The 22,632-nt window shown below is 40.1% G+C and overlaps 1 protein-coding gene across 1 annotated transcript in view; it reads left to right on the forward strand.

Annotated features, from left to right (window-relative positions):
* Positions 1–22,632, forward strand: part of GLI3 (GLI family zinc finger 3) — a gene marked incomplete at both ends in the record, with an annotated part of 271,835 nt that overhangs the window by 55,572 nt on the left and 193,631 nt on the right. The window contains one exon of the mRNA XM_084230035.1: positions 22,079–22,321. Within this exon, the coding sequence (XP_084086161.1) occupies positions 22,079–22,321 (243 nt within the window). The remainder of the gene's footprint in view (positions 1–22,078; positions 22,322–22,632) is intronic.

Consider the following 22,632-nt stretch of genomic DNA (forward strand, 5'->3'; position numbering starts at 1 on the left):
ATTCCTATAAGAAACATAAAAAAAGTCACACAATGAATCCTTTTGTTATTTTGCTCTGTATCTTCAACCCTAATTATGGACAAGAAATGGCAAGTGCTGTCTGCAGTGATATCTTCTGCTTATTTGATTATTTTCTTTTAACAAAAACAATACTCAAGATAGAAAATCTGAAAAATACTGAAAAATATAGCAAAAGAAAATGAAGATCACCTGTTCTACTACTCATGTGCGGAAATTAACATTTTAGTAAATTTCCTTCTAGTCTTTTTTCCCCTACATGTGTGGTGTGTCTTCACATTACTTCAGCATAGAGACACAGGAGTAGGGAATTTTCTTGTTTAATTCAGACCTTCTATATTTGCACTCATTTCCTTTTTAATTCTCTTCAGAGGAAAGCATTTTTTAAAAGGATTTATTTCTACTTATTTATTCATGCAAGAATTGGGGTGTAGACCAGAGGTGCCAGGGGTGAGAGGATTCACCAGAGACAGAGCGGGGAACAGAACAGGCAGATCTACTGAAATACACTGCTGAGGGAAGCAGTGGGTGAGACAGGAGAGGTCTGCTGTGCCACGTGGGTGGGATCAAACTCATGCTGCACTGGTTGGCAATAGCTTGATAGTGCTGAGACTTAACTTCTGGGCCACAAGGAGTCCCAGAGGAAAGGATTTTTAAAACCATGATACTTTTACTTAGGCAGAAGATCCTGTTGCCTTTTATAGAAGGCAAATATGTGTCCTTTAGTAAAATCCAAGACACAATTACTTACGGGAAAAGATAGGAAATGCCTTGAAATTACATGTCATTCGGGCCTCCCCGGTGGCGCAGCGATTGAGTGCTGGGTTGTGAAGCTGCCTGCAGCCTCTGCAGTGCCGGTTCGCTCCCTGGCTGCTCCCCGACCACCGGAGGAGGGTCCCGCATGGAGCGTGGACCTCTCCTGCCGCCCGCTGCTCCCCTCAGCAGTGTACTTCGGTCCTTCTGCCTGCTCTGCTCCCTGCTCTGGCTCTGGTGAATTCTCTCACCCTCCCGTGCTTCTGACTGTACCCAGTGCTTATATAAATAAACAAACAAACAAACAAATAAATAAACAAACAAACAAATAAATAAATAAATAAATCTTTAAAAAAAAAGAAAAAGAAATTACATGTCACTCAAATTTTTAACAATCTTTGAAAATTTTTGTAATCAAAGTTGCTTTTGAATCTAATGTTTATTAGAAGCGAAGGTGAGAGACAGTTCGGGTGAACTGAGAGTATAATGCCTAGAGCTAGGAGGGTCAGCAAAGTTGGAGAAATGGTGTGAGTTTGTAGTGGAATGTATTGCAGTTTTTATAGACCCTTGTAATTGCACATAGAATGATTAATAAATAACTGTGTGCTGAGTCAACATAGTTGCTGCAGGGAAGAGAAATAAATGATTCTTCCCAGGTTATATTTTGTCTGGGGAATTAGGGTTAAACTGGGCATGAGCTCACAGAATGTCTAATACCTCCTTTCCATGCCCGTGGGGGATTTAGGAAAGAAGAAAAAAGGCTCACACAAACACTTGATTGTGGCAATTGTGGTGAGAACGTTGGCATCCCGTTTATTTACCATTGACTCATATTTCAAAAAGACAAGAGCTTTCTTAAAAAGTCAGTAAGTTTTATATAAGAACTATGATACCTAAACTTTAAAACTCTGAAAAGACATATATTTCTAAGTTAAACATTCTTTTGTAACCATTTTTAATTTAGAAATATATTAGAAAACGCAGTGAAGAGAAGAGCAATAATATAAAACACTCATAATTGACCTCTCAAGGATGACTACCATGGCTTACATTTTGGTATATACTTCCCGTCACGTCCCCTTCCTTCTCTTCTCTCTGCTTCATGGATATTACTAATCTCTTACTGTTGGCCATTTAAGAGTTTTATTATAAATGATGTTTCAGCAAACATCTTTGTACTTAAGTCTTTTCATGGAACTTAAATTACCCAGCAAAGGAATATTGAGTCTACTGGTATATATTTAAAACTTGGCATGCAGGTTGCCAAACTGATGTATACACACCTGTGGATACAAAACTGTGCTGCATTTACCCTGCTGGTAACAGCACATGCTCATTTACTCAGCCTTTACCAACACTTTCTAATCTGGTTTCAAGGCAAAAGAAAAGTAGTACATTTCACTTTTCACTTCTTTCATTATCCAGTGAAGTAAAAAAGGGATTTTCATTTCTTAATGTTATCATTGAGTTTTTTCTTCAATGAATTTCCCATTTGTATCACCCCCACCCCATTTGAGGGATTCTTATTTTATGGAGTCACATTTTGATGTATGCTGCAAATATTCAAATGTATTTGTATCAGGCTGCCTAAAGAAAATAGATGTTTCTTATTTAAGAAAGATGTGAATTTAGAAGCACAAGAGACAAATGTTTAGAAACTATCTGGAGGTTTTTAGAACTTGTACCACATTTTACTGAAGAAAGTATGGATGTAAAAAGATGCACATGTAAGTTGTGTATTTAGATGATTTTCATAAACCAAGCATGTTTGTGAAACAAGCATTGTGCCCCAGAAACAGACCATCAGTAGCCCTTGTGAACCCCACTGAGCCCTGACTTCTGCCAGCACAGGTATTGTACTTTGTAAATTTGTTCTTTTTGGTCTGGCTGCTTCTTCTTTGCTCTATGTTTGTTTACAAGATTCATTCACGTTTTGTGTAGTTGCAGAGGTTCCTTTTCCTAAGTAACACAGTTTGTGAATCCTTCCTACTGCTGATGGGCATTTGGTAGTTTCACATTTTTTGATTACAAAGTAGTACTGCTGTAACTAGCCTAGCACTTGGCTCTTTGGTTTCCCTGGGGCTGAGTAGGGCTGCCATCTTAAGAAAATTTCTCACGCCCGTCTTTTTTCTCTTCTCTTCAGGTACACCTATTGAGCAAAATAAAGAACTGCACGGACATACCGTATACAGTGGTGGTTTTTTTTTTTTTTTTTTTTTTTTTTTTTTGGTCTTTCCTTAGTTTTACTTTGAGTAAGGGAGAGGATAAGGAATTTCTCTTACAACGTACTGAGTCCTGATTTAAATTGTAGATAATGACTTGGATGCAGATGGCTGTCATCTCTGCATGAAGAATTACCTTTTACATCCTGCTCTTTTCTTCTTTATCAGTTCTTGATTTACTCTAGTAAATTGAAGTTTCAAATTGTCTTAATAGAAGAGTTTATTAACTTTTCGTATTACAAGCAACCTTCTTAGGTTTACTAGTTTAATGAAAACCACATCTGTGGGGTAAGAGATTGGATTTAGGCCGTGTGTGTTTGAGTTGAAGTTGAGAGATATATCAAATCTGAATCACACTGCTGTCTGATCTCTTGGTAGAATTAAATAAAAGGCATTAAAAAATTTTATAGCTGCCTTTTACCAGCTTTAAGTCGGATTTTTTTTTTTTCTGTATAGATTCTTTGGCTGACATGAGTTTTGAAGTTCTGCCACATTCACTTATCAGCCTGTGGCAAATGCAGTCCTCACCAGAGTGAAGATAAAAGGCTGAGAGTAAAAAAAAAAAAAAAAAAAAAAAAATCCATGTGCTACATTAAAATGCCCTACCCTTGTAAGGAATTGGCAGGGGTACCTTCTCTCTCATCCCCCCCTTCCCTCATATGTGTAGAGAAAAGGCTAAATTCTTCAGTTTTCATTCTTTAATCCATCAAGTCTTTGTGCAGCTATTTAGAAGTTACCAATATGCTCCAAAACATGTCTAAACTGTCAATTCAATGGCTCATGGAGGGCCAAATATGTGCTGGTGCATTTCCAATTTTATGGGTATCTCTGTGAAATATGAATCATTTTGTATTCCTCTCATGTACATGGGCTAAATATTAATCTCCACAGCAACCCCCATGCAGTAGATACTGAACACATGAGAACTCTCAACCTACTGAGCAGATGAAACACTGATGCTGAGAGCAAGTCTATGGTAGAGTAGTTTATATCCGTTCTTCTTGGCCTTTATTTGTTTATTTTCATTCTCACTGGTTTAGTGTCCTCAATATTTTATCTGCCATTAAAGGACACTAGCGTTAAATTGATGTTCATAAGATAATGTTCTTAGATGATAACCTGACACCAGTAACAGAGACATGGAGAATCATGACCAGCCCCAGAAGATGCTGCTGTCGTGGTTTTCCTCAGTACCTGGTCTCCCTAGTTTGCCCCCTGCCACTCTTTGGAGCTGTGCTTTCATCTCTGGTCTCTTACTCCTTAGGGCTGCATTGCCAGCGTCCACATGGGTAACCAGTGTCCTTGCCTCTGAGGCTTGATCTTGGTCAGATAGGGAGCAGAGAAGCAAAAGACTTGCTCTGTCTCCATCACAGGGTGACTGGGACACCCACACCATGAATTTTATCATTTGCTCATCCACAGCATAATTCCCTAGTGTTGGTGATCTGCTAGGCATATGAGGTGCCACAGCTAATAGGATGGATCCTTATATTGCCCTCAGGGTGCTTATATTCTTGTTGCAGAGGTGAGCAGGAAACAACACATTGCAAAACTGTGGGCATTGGCGCTTCAGAGGATGAAGAAGGGGCTGAAGGTTCTTCCTCTCACTCAGAGCTTTTATTCAGGCCAAGCCAGGTTGGGGTTAGTGTTGAGTACACCCACCCAGGCTTTGTGGAAGTTTTGTGAACAGAGAGATGACTTGTGCTTCTGGAAGGTTTTTAAGCATTGCAAGCGTGAGAATCACTACAACTTTTTATACTGCTTCAATTTACAGCACACCATGAAGGGTTTGCTTCATCTCAAGATTAATATTGAATAGATGCTTTTTTCAGATTCACAAGGTATCTATTTCCTGGTGTTTTGCATTTTCTTCTTTGGTTAGATGCTTGTTTGTAGTGTGATGCTCTACATTTTTTTCTTGAATTTTTAGAATTGTACAGTGACTTAGAACCTACTTGTTCACTTTTAAGGAATGTTTTAGGTGTCGTTTTCTGAGGGCAGTCCAGCAAAGCACAAGAATAATTAAAGATTATGTCACCAGCTACTAGTTTTCATGAGACAAAATGTGGGCATGGCCCAAGTGAGGGAGAGGCCCAAGATGCACCAGCATTGTTTTGATTTCATGACCTGACAGATTGTGCGTGGCACATTTGTATTTTCATGACCTGGTTAGTGAAATTAAGCTCACCTGTGCTTCTGTTTCTCATTTTTCTGTGTGTATGTATGTGGAAAAATGTCTTAAACTTCAGAAGTATGTATTTCTGAGGGGGGTGTCTAAAAGTAATTTTAAAAGTAAGTATCCTCCCAGTCCCCATGAGAACTTTGATGCATTTACAAATCTTTTCATCTCTTAAACCTTTCAAATGGAAACATTGCAGGACAGTTCACATTGAATAAAGGAAAGTAATTCACTCAAACTTTTTTTTTTTGGTGGTTTCTATGGTAGGTGCACACTAGAGCCAGATCCATCCCCCCTCTCTCCCTCCCTCCCTATATGGCACAACCTGCCAGGAGGGCAACCTATTGAAAAGGTTTTACTTAATTCATTGTTTCATAATTCATTCTTTTTTTTTTTAAAGATTGATTTATTTATACAAGAACCGGGATACAGGCCAGATGTGCAGGAGGGTGAGAGGATTCACCAGAGACAGAGCAGGGAACAGAACAGGCAGACTGACGAAATACACTGCTGAGGGGAGCAGCGGGCATGACAGAGAGGTCTATGGCACCATGTGGGACCCTAGCTAGCCTGCTGGGATCCAACCAGTGGTGCAGAGGCTGCAGACTGCTTCACAGCACTGCGCTCAACTGCCTGCGCAACCAGGGGAGGCCCTCATGATTCACTCTTGCACTAAGAAAACTGTTCCTGGAATGTGGAGCGTCATTACATAAAATGAAATCTCTTTTTAGATCCCGTATATAGATGGAAACCTAGGTGTAAGCAGCTATATTTGAACTTACCTGTGTAGTGTAATGGGTATGCACAGAATTTTTTTTTTGTGGTGTTTTTTCTGTTTATGCCATTAAATTTGAACATATTTTTATATACACTTAGATTTTTTTTATCCCAAATGAATTTCAAGTTTATCCTTAGATGCATTAAAAAATGAAATGAATTTACCTAGGTCAGTATATTTACATTTTAGAGTAATTTAAATTTAAGTGGTAGAAAAAGAGAGTTCTGCAAAGGTTACTTGAAGAAAAGGTGTGATACTGTGGATTCCATTAAATTGGCAAAATGACAATTCTTGGAAACATTACAGATAACCTCAGGAGTCAAATGCAAGCCATGCAAGGTCAAGAAGAGACACTGGGGTGAGGAGATCTTAGGAATCACTCAGTGCTTCTGATGTGCACAGAACAAAGAGTGATGGTGTACTGCACAGAGCTAGTGTTGGGCCCATCAAAGACTTAGGGTGAACAAGTGGAGACAACTGCCATTGGAGAAAAGGCAAATCAGAGGCAGCCACAAGGCAGAGACTTGGTGGTGGTCTGGAGGAGCATCCTTGCTGGCGTCGGAGGTGAGCTAGAAGAGCACTGTTTACTGTGGGGCAAAAGAGGAGCAGAAGGAAAGGGGAGCAGGAGCATAGAGCTAAATTCCTGCTTTGATTTTATTCTGCCATTCCTGACGCCTTTGTCCAGGAAGGCTATGGCCTGCACATTACAAAGAGGTCAGTATTGAAAAGAGTCAGTGTTTGGGGGAAAGGTCCTTAACTTGTGAATACCATTGTTTGACAGGAAAAGACAGATTTTTGGTGTAAATTTGAAGATCACGTTAAAAATATAAAACTGTTTTTTTAATATGTGCCATTCTCACTGGTGTAAGATGGTATCTCATGGTAGTTTTGATTTGCATTTCCCTGATTACAAGTGATGTTGAACATTTTTTCATATGCCTGTTGGCCATTTGCATTTCCTCTTCAGAGAAGTTTCTTTTTAGCTCTTCTGCCCATTTTTTGACTGGATTATTTTCTTTGTTGTTGTTGAGTCTCATCAGCTCTTTGTAGATTTTTGTGATCAGTCCTTTATCATTAGTGTTGTGTGCAAAAATGTTCTCCCAGTCGGTGGGGTTTCTCTTTGTTTTTGTTATTGTCTCTTTTGCTGTGCAGACGCTCTTTAATTTGATATACTCCCAGCTGTTTATCTTTGCCTTCACTATCACTGCTTTGGGTGATGTGTCTGTAAAGATGTCTTTGATGTGCACATCGCGTAGTGTTTCGCCTATATTTCCTTCCATGTATTTTATGGTTTCAGGTCTTAATGTCTAGTTCTTTAATCCATTTTGAGTTGATTTTTGTGTATGGCTTCTGCACTGTTGGTGGGAATGCAAACTGGTCCAACCACTATGGAGAGCTGTGTGGAGATTTCTTGACCTAGTAAACATAGAGCTTCCATATGATCCAGCAATTCCACTCCTAGGTATTTACCCAAAGGACACAGAAACATCAATTCCAAAGAGCACCTGCACCCCTATGTTTATAGCAGCACTATTTACAATAGCTAAGCTTTGGAAACAGCCCAAATGCCCCAAAATAGATGACTGGATCAAGAAGATGTGGTACATATACACCATGGAATATTACTCAGCATTCACAAAAGATAAACACATGCAATTTGCAGCAACATGGATGGCGCTGGAAGGGATCATGCTCAGCGAAATAAGCCAGAAAGAAAAAGAAAAATACCGGATGGTCTCACTCATAGCAGGAATCTAGAGAACTTAAATAAGGGACCAGGAAAATGAATAACTGTAAGAAAGTGAAAATCAAAATCAACAAAAAACTATGAACCAGAGACACTTTTTGGGGGGTGGGGGGCGGGAGGGAGGGTTTGGGGTCAGAATGGGGGGTTGCAATTGTATGGGGAATATAAAAATGAAATTTATTATTTAAAAAAATATAAAACTGTTAAAATATATATCAAAATATAAAACTGTTAAAAATGTAAAACAACTTCTCCTGGACCACTACTCCCCAGCATTCCAGGAGCAATGATGCATAAGAAGGAAGATAGAGGAGTTTCTTTGCCTCATCTCTTTCTGAGGTTGGGCTGTTTGAGAACCCGGGGAAAGCAACTCCTCTGTCACAAGTAGGGCTTGCCATTGGGCTGACTGCAATATCTGCTGAAGGAGCTATGAAAACCAGTGGTTTTATTACGGGGACTGTTATACTTGTTAGCTGAATAGCTGATATATTAGGATTTTTCTTTTTTTGTCATCTGCAAACCCAATAGAAATCACAAAATTAAGTATACCACAATCCTGGGTGATGTGTTTTAGTTGTTGTCTTCTCCAATTCCTTTGAGGACTTTAGTGCAACTGGACAGGGCTATCAAATATGATGGAAGAATGAATGGCCGAGAAGTAAATGTTGTCATTCCTCTAGAGTGAAAGCTTTTCTGCCAAGAAGTATGAATTTCCATTTGTGTTAACAAGGTTTTAATTAAGAAAGAAAGAAAACTGTAAAAACAAACAATAATCATACTGATTCCCTTATACTAAAGATATAATGGTATAATGGTTTGCAGCATCAGAGTAATTAAAACTACACAGTTGAGTGTGCCCCCATAGGGCTAGGTGGAAGTTGACCAGGAAACACACCTAAGACTTTTCTGAACTGTACCGTGTACAGACCTCTGAGACGGTCCTCCTGGTTTGTACTCCTATAGAGCAGTGGGCTAGGCCCTATGCTTTACAGTGGCTTCTCCCTGAACATTACACCAACCTTTGGTCTGTGCTTTTCTTCTCAGGTAGTTCTGCATTTAGGGAAAAAAAAAAAATCAGTCTTAAGGTCTAGAATTGCAGGTGTCATCTTGCTCTCATTCTGCTCCGAAGGCCACATTTGGTGCTGGAGGACCTGGAGATCTTGATGTTGCCCTAAGATGAATCAGGTGTCAACAATGACTTACTTAAGCCACTTTATATTCTTATGTTGAGTCAGCCAGCCCTAATCTCCCTGGACTCAATTTTTCATAAAAGATGTAGAAACACGCCCTCAGAACCCTGACTCCATTTTCTTCTGCTTGTGGTCTGGGGAGAGTCCCAATTGGGTGGGAAACGGAAGTCTGACAGCTTTATCCTTTTATGAATCTCCTCCATCCACATTACTAAAAGTGCATGCTGGTGTGTGTCATCGTTCCTTCAAAGACAGATTGTTTGGAATTGTATCTGGCAACAGAATGCACCTTCCCTGTGCTTTGCAAAGAATGCACTGAATTCTCTGTGTGTGGGAAATGGCTTTTGTCACCTAAAACTTTTAGGGAGAATGTGACACTTTTGGCATAAGTGTATACTGACTTGTTTTGTGATTGTTCTAAAACAAGCAAAATATTCCAAACAACTGAAAGCTACCCTAGGCTGAATAAGAACATAGCTCTTTAATCTTATACACCTCCGATTTTATACTTAAATTTCATTTATTTATCCAATGCACATTCAGAGAAAAAAAGTCAGGAAATTTCCTATGTTAAGATTTGGATTTTAGAAAAGCCAAAATCCTTTCTCCACGGTACAAATAGTCATGTTCAACTTACTGATGTGTGACTTTGGGGAAATTCATTTCTCTAAGCCTGTTTCCTGCGTCTTTAAAGCAGGGAGATATTAGTACTCGCCTCATACTTATAACTCAGAAGCATTGGTACTAAGTACTTTGGAGATGGCGTTGACTTATGTTTCGTATATATTTTCAGGCATGTTTCATTGTGTTGTTCTTTGCATACCTGAGACAGAGAGGTAAGTCAAGGGATGGTGTGCTTTTTCTGTAAAGGACCAATGAGTATATATCAAATTTCCATGGTCCTTTTGTCTGTGCCATCACTCAACTCTGCTCTGTTAGTGTGACAGTAGTCATAGATAATACAGTAGATAACACAAAATAAATGAGCCTGGCTTTGTTCCAATAAAACTTTATTAAATAGACAGTGAAATTTGAATTTCATATACTCATGTGTCATGAAATATTATTCTTCTGTCGATTTTTTTTCAACCATTTCAAAATGTAAAAATCACTCAACTCACGGATGTGCAGAACAGGAAGTGGATACAGGTTGAAAGCAACCCCCTTTACAGAATTTGCTTGGCCTTTTTTGGTAAATATTTTTTATGAAGAAACATAAGTTGAATTTCTTGGAAAGATTTGAGCATGTCAAGTCATTGTAGAATCCAAGTAGAGATTGATATTTTCAACAGAAATTTCAAGTAGATTTACTTGTCTGGTAAATGATTATGAGCCTGATTCAAGATAATTCAAGGAAGTGGTGAAAGCGATTACCAGTTGTAATTGTAGGTCATTAAGATGAATCCCTTTCTGGTCGCAAAGCAGTGATTATTCTCTCCCAAGATGTCTAGCCTGGTTATTGGTTTGTTTCTGTAGAAGTTTTGGGGCGTTGTTCTGCATCATCCTGTTTTTTCCTATGAAGAGTGGGTATAGATTGGTAATGTCTCATTTTATATACAAGGGATGTGGTACCCCAGAGAAACTCTGTTACTTGCCTCAGGTTCAGCTATTTTGCCAGTAAAATCAGACCTGAAAACTTAGCCTCCCAACTCCTGGCAGTGACTTGCATCCTATCATCCTGCTTTGCATCACTATCAAACAGATAATGAGACTAGCAGTGGTACCTGGCATTCATAAAACACTGCAGTTGCTAAAAGCTCTTTATGCTATTTTATTTAACCCTCAGAAAACCCTGTCAAGTGAGAGGGGCAAGTTTTATTATCTGTTCTTTATGTGAGGCAACCAACAATCTGATATATTTTAACTTCCCCTGGGTCACACACCAATTTAGTGCTACAGGCAAGTCCCCGACTTAAGTTTCCTAACTCCCCTTTTTTTTAATGTCATGCTGCCTTATTATGTGACATGGCAGTTGATGTCATTAATACCCAAACATTAAAAAATAAATTGAAAAAGAAATAACATCCTGCTTGGTTCCAGCCCCTGGCAGTGATTTTTAAGTGGAGGTTTGTGTTATGAGAATTTTTGCTTTCAAAATGCTGCATGCACCTCCTGTAAAAGGTTGAATTAAATGATTTTATTTTTGGTAAGTGGCCCATGTAAGTTTATTATTTATTTATTTTGGTTCTTTTTGCTTCAGCTCCTTTGGTTAAATGAAGCACTGCTGTATTTTTATTGCATACCCCATCATTAAAAGAAATTGAAAGGACGCTTGTTAGTTTTAATATTGCTTGGATGGAAATCTATCTGGCACTTTTAGGAACAGTTACAATTCCTAATAGTGCATTTTAAGAAGTAGTCTGGTTTTGTTCCTGATTAAAAAACAGAGAAAACTTTCTTAAATTTGCTATAATTCGATAATCATCTTTTGTTGGGGAGAGGCCCTCTGCTGAGCGTGACCCTGTTTTTATTGACTCATTCCCCATTCCTTTCCAGCCTGTGGGAGGGGGGAGTATGCTCTTGGGTAGCATTTTCATTTGTTGGTAAATAATCCAAGCAAAGCTGCTTCCAAATGTAAGTTATTCCCCTTTCTTTATACACCATATGCTCTAACTATTGGACACATGCCCCTTTCAATAAACTGTGCATAGCTTTAACTGTTGGAGCTGTTAAGTTGAACACAGACCAAATACTCGACTATTTCTTGCATCTAAGCCTGCAACACAGTCCCCCAGCAGACAGTGGCAAATCACTATTCAGAATCCAGAAATACCACACAAAGATAACAGGTTATGGGGAAGGGAAGAGCTGTGGCGAGGGGCCAAGAGAAATATGAGGTCAAAAAGTAATTCAGCCTGAGCGTAAGAGGTGTCATTTGCACTGCAAGATCCTGAAGGTGTTCAAGACCAAACTTGGCAATAACAACTGAAGCAGAATAAAAAAAAAAAAAATCAGTGTTTCTAAACCACGGTTCATAACTGACTTGAAGTTTACAATTAAATACATTTGATTTCAGTTTGATGAGAATCATACAGGTCACTTACCTGGAGTATAAATTGAAGCAGGTTGCTTAAACTTGTTCAACCTCAAGATTTTTTAACTGACTATCTGGGTTGATGATTCTGCATGCCTCATAGCCTGTGAGCATTAAATGGGGTTCAGGCATATGGAATATTTACACACAGCCTGACCTTTTGTAAATGTTCAATAAAGGTGAGCAGTAGTCCTGGTTGTAATGAGCTTTTCTGATGCACTTTCCTTGTTAAACCTTTTGGGATGACCTGTGGGGGGGAGAGTAGGGCGCTTTGGCACTTATATGGATGGTGCTTGTCTATAGATATGAAATAATATAACATTTAATTTTCAATAAGTAAATTTATTGAGATCGCCATAAAGCCTATATCAACGTAAAGGGTTATTAAAATATGTGTAAAAATAATCTAGCAGGTACTTGTAGTTCTAAGGGTGGAATGAGGAGTTTAAAATAAAACTTCAGGAGACAAATTGGTGGGATAAGTTTTCAACTTACGTGTACTTCATTTGGATTTCACTAGAGAACTACTCTAAATGCAATACTTAAGACAGAATTAAAATCAAAAGTTAAAAAAAAAAACAGATTTTTCTGCACTCTGATATGATTGGAAAATACAGAAACATAAAGACAAAGTAACCCATAGAAATATTTTCATAGTTTTTTTATTCAAGAATTTTATGTAGAAATATATAGTTATATGTGAATATAGAAATAAATTCCCTTCCTTTTATTAGTTTCCCTTCCTCTTACCTTTTCTTTAAATATTTGGAACTTTAAAAAACTTTGGAGATATGATCATCTAATGATTGGATTCTGGATCCTAATCCAGACTCTGCCTCTTTCTGGTTTTCTTTTCTTGGACAACTATGTCTCTGTTTTTGTATCATAAAGGATACTTTTATGTACCTTTGTAAAGAGGATCGCAGTCATACTACCTGGTAGGATTGACATGTAAGGCTTTAGAACAGTACTTGACACTTAGTAAGTTCATTAAAATCCTCAGACATACTTTATTTATGGCATAATATTCCACCATGGCATAAGATTATGGACATTAATTTTGTTAACTTGTTTTCCTTATAGAGCCCTTCTGATAAAATTACAGTGAAGATTAAGACAGGGGAAGCCCTTCCTAACTCATAGTGAGTAAACTTATCAGTACCCGGCTAATAGACTTGAATTGGCCGGCTTTTGAAAAATGAGCTTGGTAAAAAAGAATGAGACTAAAATTACTTTCATTTTAGTAAGGTAGATGTGTTTGGTCTTTTATTTGTTTCCTTAATTACTTTTTTTTTTTTAAGATTTATTTATTTATTTATACAAGCACTGGGAACAGTCAGAAGTGCGGGAGGGTGAGAGAATTCACCAGAGCCAGAGCGGGGAACAGAACAGGCAGATTGATGAAATACACTGTTGAGGGGAGCAGCGGGTGGCAGGGAGGTCTGCGTGCCATGTGGGACCCTCACCTGGCGGCCGGGGATCGAACCAGCGCTGCAGAGGCTGTGGGCAGCTTCGCAATCCAGCGCTCAACTGCTGCGCCACCGGGGAGGCCCATTTCCTTAATTACTTTTACTGGGACTTCTTGAAAATAAAACTATGTTCCCTTCATGTTGGGATGTTAGGTTCCAGCAGCTGGACCAAGGCCAGGAGTAAAGTCTGGCTTGTGTCCTGCTTCCCAGTCACACTAGAGGAAGATGGGGTGTCTGCCTGGTCCAGTTAGTCTGAGGAGAGGACAGCAGAGCAATTGGATATCAGTGCCTCATCCTGCCTTGGCTATGACTGTGGAGATGTGCTTTGGGGAAGATCAGGTTTTGTGATCGTCCTGCTTCTCTGGTATCTTCACAGTAGCTGAGCTGTTACCTGGAAGAACTTAGAATTGCTGAATTTTGTGGCTATGTGAGTAGAAGTTGTCTTGCCTAGGCAAGTCTGTGCTCACCTGTGGTAAAACTGTAAAGAATCAGATGTGGTATTTTCATTTGGGTTTCTCAAAAGCTTGTTTCATGACTGAAGTCAAAGCAGGCAATTGCTAGAGGGATCTTGTGTTCTAGAAACTTGACCGGTAGCTCCTGGCCTTTGCCCAGAGGCTGAATGACCAAGGTGAGCTTTGCTCACCATCCTTAATCCTGTCACTGTGGCAGCGGAGCCTACAGTTCATTTCTTACATTTCTTTTATGTTCTCTTTATATTTAAATGTAACCTCTAAGAGGGCCTTGTTTCTGCAACATGTTCTGTAAAATTTTATTAAAAATATAATACTAGCACATACTCAGGCTTTCTCATTACACAGTCTTAGGAGAACAAACAAAAATCATGCAACAAAAACACATCAGATGAAGTCGGTTAAGTTTGTGTTCACTCTTGCACTTTAAAAAGTGTTTGAAAATGTTGGGAAAATAGGGCTTTGGTATTGGGATGAGGGGCACGAGCCTGGGGACCACCATTTGAAAGTGCTGTCAGGAGAAGCTTTGGCACACGTCTCTCCAGGGAGAGTGTCCTCCTGCCAGTGGCCTGGCAGAGGTCTCCCTGGGGGAGGGTCCCCTCACAGGTACAATAGGTGGTGGCCACCTAGACACTCTGGTCTCATAAATGTGCATTTCACTGTTCCAGTAAATTGTCGGTTATGGTTAAGGACTATTATAGGCTCAGACCTTTATATGCAAAGTGAAAAAGAGACTCTAAATTCTCCACTTCTAAATGACTAAAAGTGAGCCTGTTACTCACACAGATAAGCATAAATGTACTATTAACCAGAAGGAAAAAAATAATTGGCAGCCTCAAAAATTTATTGTACTGTGTTTGATGTCACTAATTAACTCACTCTTTGTAAGCAGCAACTGGCCACTAATAGCAGGCCGATAGAAGCTTCACGACATTTGAGAATTTTTAATTCAGGTCAGGGTCTTCGCAAGCTCGTGGAATATAAGGAAGATCTCCCTTCTCCTCTCTTTTAAAGGAGAGCCTGCAGGGACCCTCAGGGATCCTATGTTCCTGTTTGTTCTCTATACTGGTGAGGAAGAGTTGGCTAGCATTTTCTTTTTAGAACTTTGAAAGTTGGCCAGGACAGGTGGGTTTGTGCTTGAACTTAGATACCCCAACATGTTGGGTAATGTTGGGAGTTTGTTCTTCTTGCCCAGGAGTCATCCTCAACTGCTGGGCAGGGTTGGGGTCGTAGACTAAGATTTAGGCTCAGAGGCCTAAGGAAAGTGAAGGGACTCTCAAGGCCACAAGGCATGCTTGGTGAGGCTTCAGAATCGCTGTTAGTGTTATACCTCCCGATTTTCCCATTGGGTGAGAAGTCCTCACCTTACTATTTTTTTAAAAAAGGTAGGAAGCTGCTTGCCTTGCATGCCATCATCATTAATGGGATGACCAGACTGCAGGGTTTGCATTTTAGTTTATCCAAATTCTCATCTTGCTTTCTCTGCCTGCTGTCTTCCATCCCAGGCATCCCTTTCGAAGTTGAATGGAGCCCTCTGTCAACCAAGTTAGTGGGAAAGGAGGTGAGAAATTAGCCTTGGATTGAGCACTAATCTGTTTTTTGGAATAAATAGTTTCTGTGGGCTATTGGTCAGTCTAGATGTTTTGTTCTTTGGCAAAAAAGAACTCTGGAAATACTGAAATAATTAAGATATTCATTGGACTCTGAGGGAGGGCATTTTCTGCTTTCCCTCCTTTCCCCTCGGGACCTCCTAGTTGATACAAGTAAGAAGAGAGAACTACCCAGTAATGTTTAAGGAAGGGTGGCCACTTGAATTTCTCCTAAGCTTCCAAGCCTGCTGCAGCCCTCTGGTGTTGCAGGCCCTGCATTGTGGTTGAAAGGTTGCAAACAAAGCTGAGAGCTCTCTCCTGATCCAGCTGGGCCTCTCCCGCTGTCATCAGTCATTGTCAATGAGAGATGTATGTGTAGCCTCACAAGGGCAATGTCTGACCCCGAGGGCATTGGAAACGTTCTTAGAGAAGGCATTGTTTGCTTGCTGCCTCTGGAAGCCAAGCTCTAGATGTTGTAGGGAGCAGCCCCTGGCTTAGGCAGAACTGTAGCCTGTATGGAAAGAGGCAAAATTCTGTTTCTAAAAACTACAGAAACTTTATCCCCCCTTCCTAGCACAATTCTGCAATGCTTATGAATATACTTAGCCTCTTCTCTTTCTTATTTCTGATCTCCCTTCAGTCAGAGTCATGGGAGAATTCCGAAACAGGTTGGCAAGGACTTGAATTCCATTGGTTTTTATTCAAAGAACATCAAAATGTAAATAACCAAAGAAATAAAAGCTGACAAGATGCAACAAATGCATAATAGGAAAAAATGAAATAATGCTCTTTCCAAACACAACCAGGCAATTTCCTGGGAGGAAAGCTGAAAACGATGCTGTGATTCTTGCTCAGAACAAGAAGGTGGGGCTGGCTGTGGAAGCGCATTAAAAATTGCAGGAACACAAAAAAGCCACTGGCTGCACCTCAGTGTGTTTCGTGGTGGTGCAGCCTTGTACAGGGTGTGGGTGCCCCGTTCCTCCTGTGTGGATGGTGTGCTCCGAGTCCCCTAGGCCCTGAGGGCAGATGGCTTTTGTCCTTTGAACCCACTTGGTGCATCCCAGGAGTGGGTGGGTTTATGTTGACAACAACTTAGTGGGAGGTGATTGGAGTTTTGAAAATGTCTACACATTAAAATGTGATTTATTCGCCCTTCCCCTTTTATTGGTGGTACTGGGTTGGAGGTGCCTACAAATACCAGGTGTCATTCCCAAGGGATAAGACTTCTTATCCTGTGGACAGGGTGTGTGGTTTCAGTAAGGTATGATTGGGAGTCTTCTCGTACCACTTGCAGGGACACAGCATCTGTCTCTGCTCTGGACCTAACACCTAGTCCTGCTGCAGCCTTGGGTCATTGGGGGGGACTGGGAGATGATATAAAAGATAAAGTGTTATCTGATGGGAAGGAGGATTTCTTAAAGAAGTGGGCAGTGTTTGCTGTGAGCTGTCAGAAACAATCATCTACATATTGATTGAACCTCAGATCTGTGTTTTAATCCATTTGAAGATGACTTTATTATTCAGTATAGAAACGATGAGGTCTCACCGACTCAGACCTTCTTAAAACACGGAAATATTATTTTCTTGTTAGAATCCCATTTGGCCAGAAATCTGAGTATTCAGTAATTTTTTTTTTCTTCCCTTAAGATTTTGTTGCCTCTTCCCCACCCCCCATCCACCCCTCATCTTGGCTCACTGAAATCTGAGTGCCACTTTTCTGGGAAAGCCTGATATTCTGACTTCAGTTTTGTAATTTAATGATGGAGAGTTTCCTTAGTAAACCAAATTTAGAGTCCTAGAATGCTTATCTTATATCCAGACCTTGAACATAAAAGGCATTTTATACCCGCAATTGTTCATTTAATGAGCAATTGCAGAGTGCAGGCCGGTTAAGGGATTGAGCTATATGCACTATTATTGCAAGAAGTATTCCGAAATACCAGAAATAGGACGTAAGCTCTGATCAGGGAGACTGCGAGCACAATTACCTTCTTTTCAAATCCTTCTGTGACACTGCGGGAGGAAAAAGGACTTTGAAACTTGAAAGGAAAGAGCTTGCTTTCAACCTCAAAAGCTAGGAGGAAAGGGCTCTGAAATTTGCTCAGAATTCCCAATTCACCATTAGCCTGTTTCTTCCTTTAGCCTCAAGGCATTCTCCGCTTTTTGAAAAGATGTTAAGAAATTCAGTCACAATAGAGAGCCTAGTTTTGAACATGTTTCACTCGGTCCATTGAGGTCTGGGCTCCAGCCTTTGTGTGGGGTGAATTGAGCTGAGCGGCTAGCTGGTTGGAGAGAGGTGAATGAAGAGTCGCTGTGCAGTCGCAAATTCTGGCAAAGAAAGAAGTTCCCCCTTCCTTTATTTTACAATATGCATTCCTGTACAACCCTGCTAGTGGCAATATGTGGAGTTGAGCCTGTTCTTAAGTCAATACAGAGTACTTGGTTTATAGCAACTCTTGTTAAGTTTGTCTTGTAATTGAAGCTGCTGTTGACCTTGCTTGGGGACCATTTGTAAAACCGTTTATTTAGCATAAACTGAAATAATAAACCCTCCTTCTCTTGGGCTGATTGTGATAGGGTGACATTAGTTTGATTTAATGATTAGCCGCCTGACCCTTCTGCTGGAGAGAGCTGCTTGAATAGGGAGAGTTCACTCGGAAGCACTCAGAAAGAATACTAATGAGCTTGTTAAATTTAGCATGGCTCCAACCACTTTTAATTCCTCTAATCGGGGCAGCACTGCTAGGGAGAGGGAGGTAGGGAGACACTGAGAACCCATGTTCCTAGAGGGTCTGCTACAGCTAGGAAAGCCCACCGAGAGAAGTTTGCAGAAGTAGCTAGCCAGAGCTTTGGGGACTGAGTTGTAAGTATTGTCTGTTCTCTTACACTCTGTCTTCTATGTCTTGGGGGAAGAGAGGAGTGATGGCATTAAAATGGGATTTAATGGAACAGTTTAAAAATCAATGTTGATTAAAAAAAGGGCGTACATGTGTGCTATGAATGCCTCTCCAACTCATTTTTGAGGATGACAGGCGGTGTTCTTACTTACACAGTGCAGGGTTTTATTTTTATTTTGGAAGAACTGTGAAACTTTGATCTTGAGTCCAAGGTAAAAAAGGACTTGTTTCCTTGATGCCATGAGAAATTGTACTGGAGTTGTTGAGCAAATGCATGGGAGTGTGTGTCTGCTTCGCCCCACCAGCGTGCTTTCCTTACCCCTTGATGGTAAACTCAGTCCCTTTATGGCACTGAGTGTCCAGTTCCATGCTGGTTGCATTTCCATGAGTTTGGAAAATGTGGGACAGTTTCTACTCTGTGCTGCTTGGGCAACTCTCCATTTGGGGACAGGAATTCGTTAACTTCCACTCGAGCATGATGTACAGAAGGAAGGAGGTACAGAGCGGACGATGATGACAGTATTTAAAGTAATTTTTTCCGGAAACTTCTTAGAATTGCATATTTTGGTTTGACCCCCAAGCGTGTAGCTGTTAAACACAGAGAAGCATGAACAGTCGCCTTGTGTTTGGCTGTTAAAGTCCACTGGCAGATGCTCCTGGAGCAGTGGGCTGTTTGCTTACATTTTTGCTGCAGACTTCTGCTTGTTGCCATGGTGGACAGTATGTTTCTGTCAATAATTTGGCCTGGCGTAGCCTGTCTGCACTGACTCTCAAACTTTATTGAACAGCGCGGCTCAACTGAACAAGATTAGACAGCTTTCGTCTTTTGGCTTGCTGAAGTGGTTGCTAAATTTATAAGAGCAGGCAGGAATATTGCTTGGAAAGTTTCCCTTTCACTGTGGAGAGTGCACTTTCAAGCCTCGTAGTTGTTTGTATTCTGGATTGTGTGTGTACTGTCAAGTTTTCATCTGAATGTCCATCTCAGTACACCAGGTAAACTTCATGAAATATTTGTCTCTTGGGATTTCTTGGTGCAGAATGCGGGGGCGGGATAGGTAAGGGAATGATAGCATTGACTCCTGTAATAGTCTGTTTCCTGATGAAAAATTAAAATAAATTTTGTGCCTGTATTTGACTTTGCTTTGGGAATTAGTGCATTTTTTCCTCCTGTATTAAACATTTGAACTTTGCTTATTTATTACTATGACTTTAATATATGTCTTGAATTAACTCATTAAGAAAATATCAAATTAAAAAACTACAAGTTAAAATATTTTTCCTACTTGTGAGAAATCATTTAGCTAAAAAGAAGTCTCCATTTCCAACCCCACTCCCCCCCAACACTACTTCCTTCTCCCAGAAGGTTGGGGGAGGTAGGAGGACTCTGGCCAGACCTTGCCAATTATTCAATTATTCGTGAAGTTGGATTCGCAAATGCTCATCATAAAGGCATGGCTTCTAAGAAACTCTCTCTATTATAGGGATGGAATTTTAAGAGAAGAAAAGTTAATTTCGTCTAGGAAGATTAAGTCAAGGGAATCCTGTTTTAAACCTGGAACAGATTAGTAGAGCTTGGTTATTCATCTCTTCTAGAGAATGCTAATTACAAGTTGCAGTCCCTCTTGGAAAGGGCTTTCTGGTTTTCTAAATAAAGGCCCATTCTATAGAATTTGCACCTCAGAACTCTAAGTTCACTTCAGGTTGAAGTGAAATAAATGTTTTATATAGAACGCAAATTAGTGGAAAATATGACTTTTACCATTTGTAGGCTATAGGAAATTTTATAATACTGACTGGTGTTTTAGACACCTTTTTGCTTTTACAAAACCACAAATCTTATTCTATAGCCTCCAACTTTACTGCTAGTGAAGTATAGGGTGGACTAGTGCCTAAAGTATTAGTCAGAAAGGAAAACAAAAATGCAGGGTTTTGTTGTTGTTGTTGTAGTTTTCAAATTACCCACAGCATGGTTTGAATTGCTTTTGTAAAGATCAATGCATAAAAATGTGGGATAATACCAGTTTTTTCATTGGTCACTTGATAGATTAAAATAGTAATTTACCCCATAAAGTTTGGGGTGAGGATCTGCACAAAACAATACTAGAATCATGTTTCACAGTTACCTGTTAGTAGTCAGCAAATTCACTGTAAAAAAGCAGAACATACCTCATTGTTTATTCTATTTTGCAAGTCATTTTGCCAGGCTGGAAAAAAAATACATTGCTTATTCCTTCAACTCCCAGATGTAAGCAGAAAAACTAAAGCTGCTAGTGGCTTTAGGTAGTTTGAATCATTCACAAGTCAACATAAAAAAGTTGGTACTTTAGTTTGTGTTGTTATGCTTGTCTGTATTTATAGCTATACTTTCTTCTGCATTTGTATAAAGAGCTTTGAGACTGCTAGAGCAAACTTTTTCTGTTTTTTAGGGACTCTCAGCCAGACATATCTGCTTTATGGAATACTTTGAAGATAAGTTTGTATGTTGGAATAGGATATACTCAAAATCTGTCCATCTAAAATGTGTACAACAGAATTATCACTTAAACGCAAATACATTTGTATATAAGTATACATATATAAATATAAATGTTATAAATGTTATATATGCATATGTACATATATACATGAATATATATGTGCATACACACACACACACACACACACACACCTATATATTTAAGGTCAGGAATGGGAAACAGTCTCAAAATTAGATGTGTAAGCAGTGCCCACATAGCTTTGTTTCCATCAGCATGTACCTGTCAGATCACAGTCTATAGATTAAATGCAGGACTTGTTTCGAAGTATGTAGTTTAGACTATGTGTGTGATTCTAGTAAATGAATTGTCCATTTGTTGTGGGTTCAGATTGCCAGGTTGGTTTAATTTTATGCTTTTTTTAATCTGCTACTATAGTAAGGTCATCCAGTCACATCTGCAAAGAACCTTAGTGGCTAGATGGGAAGTTCTTACAGATCAAAGGGAACAGCATTTGAGGGAGCTGGAATATCAAATATATGTGGGATTTCATCAAGCTGTTTCCTGCATGTCTGGAGAAGCATATGAACTCGCCATGGCCCGTCTGTATATCAGCATAACTGATTCCTCACCTCGTGGACTTCCAGTCTTGCTCTGTTTTCCTCTTGGTTCTCAGTTCCACTGTGTGCACTAAGCAGGAAGTGTTCCAGCATGGGGCACTGTAGGTTTCCAGGATTGGTACCTTTATCCTTTGTAACCGATGTTTTTTAGTTTTGTTTTGTTTTTGTTTTTTTTGTCCCATTTCTGACTTGGTTGAATCACTGGGTTACAATCTGACTTAAAAAAAGAAAACAGGAAAACTTTGAGATCATTTTCTCATAGTTGGACTTCCACAGCCCCAGACCAGCAAAACGTATAGCTCCATGAGGGATCTATAGGAATATCCACAAGTCCCTGATGAAAAAGCCTCCTTGGCAGATAAGCTTGCCAGCTAGTGTGATGCTTTGCTTGGCCCACTATATCTCAATATAATAGGTTCATTTCCTGTTCCCTGGGTCCTTCAGTTCGGACTTGGGACCCTCATTGATAAGCAGTCCGGTCGGAACAGCCTTATCCTGGTGTAGCCTTCAGAGTTGCCAAGAATGAGAGCCAGGCTCTTTTTTGGGGTGGAGGGATGGAGAGAGACCCCTAATTGATTACTGTTTGATAATTACTCTTGAAAGTGACTGACAGAACTCTCCCTTCCTTCTTTCTTCAGAGGATGAAAGTCCTGGACAGACCTATCACAGAGAGAGAAGAAACGCAGTCACCATGCAGCCACAGAGTGTCCAGGGACTCAGCAAGATCAGTGAGGAGCCCTCAACATCCAGTGATGAGAGGGCCTCACTAATCAAGAAGGAGATCCATGGGTCCCTGCCGCACCTGGCCGAGCCCTCCGTCCCCTATCGAGGGGCCGTGTTTGCCATGGACCCCAGGAATGGCTACATGGAGCCCCACTATCGTAAGTGGTTCTTGTCCTGTGACACTCCCTCCAGGAGCACAGGAAAGCTCTGTGTGTGTGTGTGTGTGTGTGTGTGTGTGCGCGCGCGCGCGTGGCAGTTGTCGCACTGGCATGCACATATGCTTGGTGAATTATTTGGCTTGTATTAATTTATAGAAATGCTTTATTTTCTGTCCACTTCTCTTAATCCTCCTATCGGCTGTCCATTCTTCTTTTTTAGGGAGAGCCATCTCCTTACATCTCCAACCAACTTCAGATACCAGTAGGCTGCCCTCAGGAAGGTGTCCATTTGTGGCTAGTCCACATGGACT

This window comes from Talpa europaea, assembly GCF_964194135.1.
Source record: "Talpa europaea genome assembly, chromosome: 3".
Lineage (NCBI taxonomy): Eukaryota > Metazoa > Chordata > Mammalia > Eulipotyphla > Talpidae > Talpa > Talpa europaea.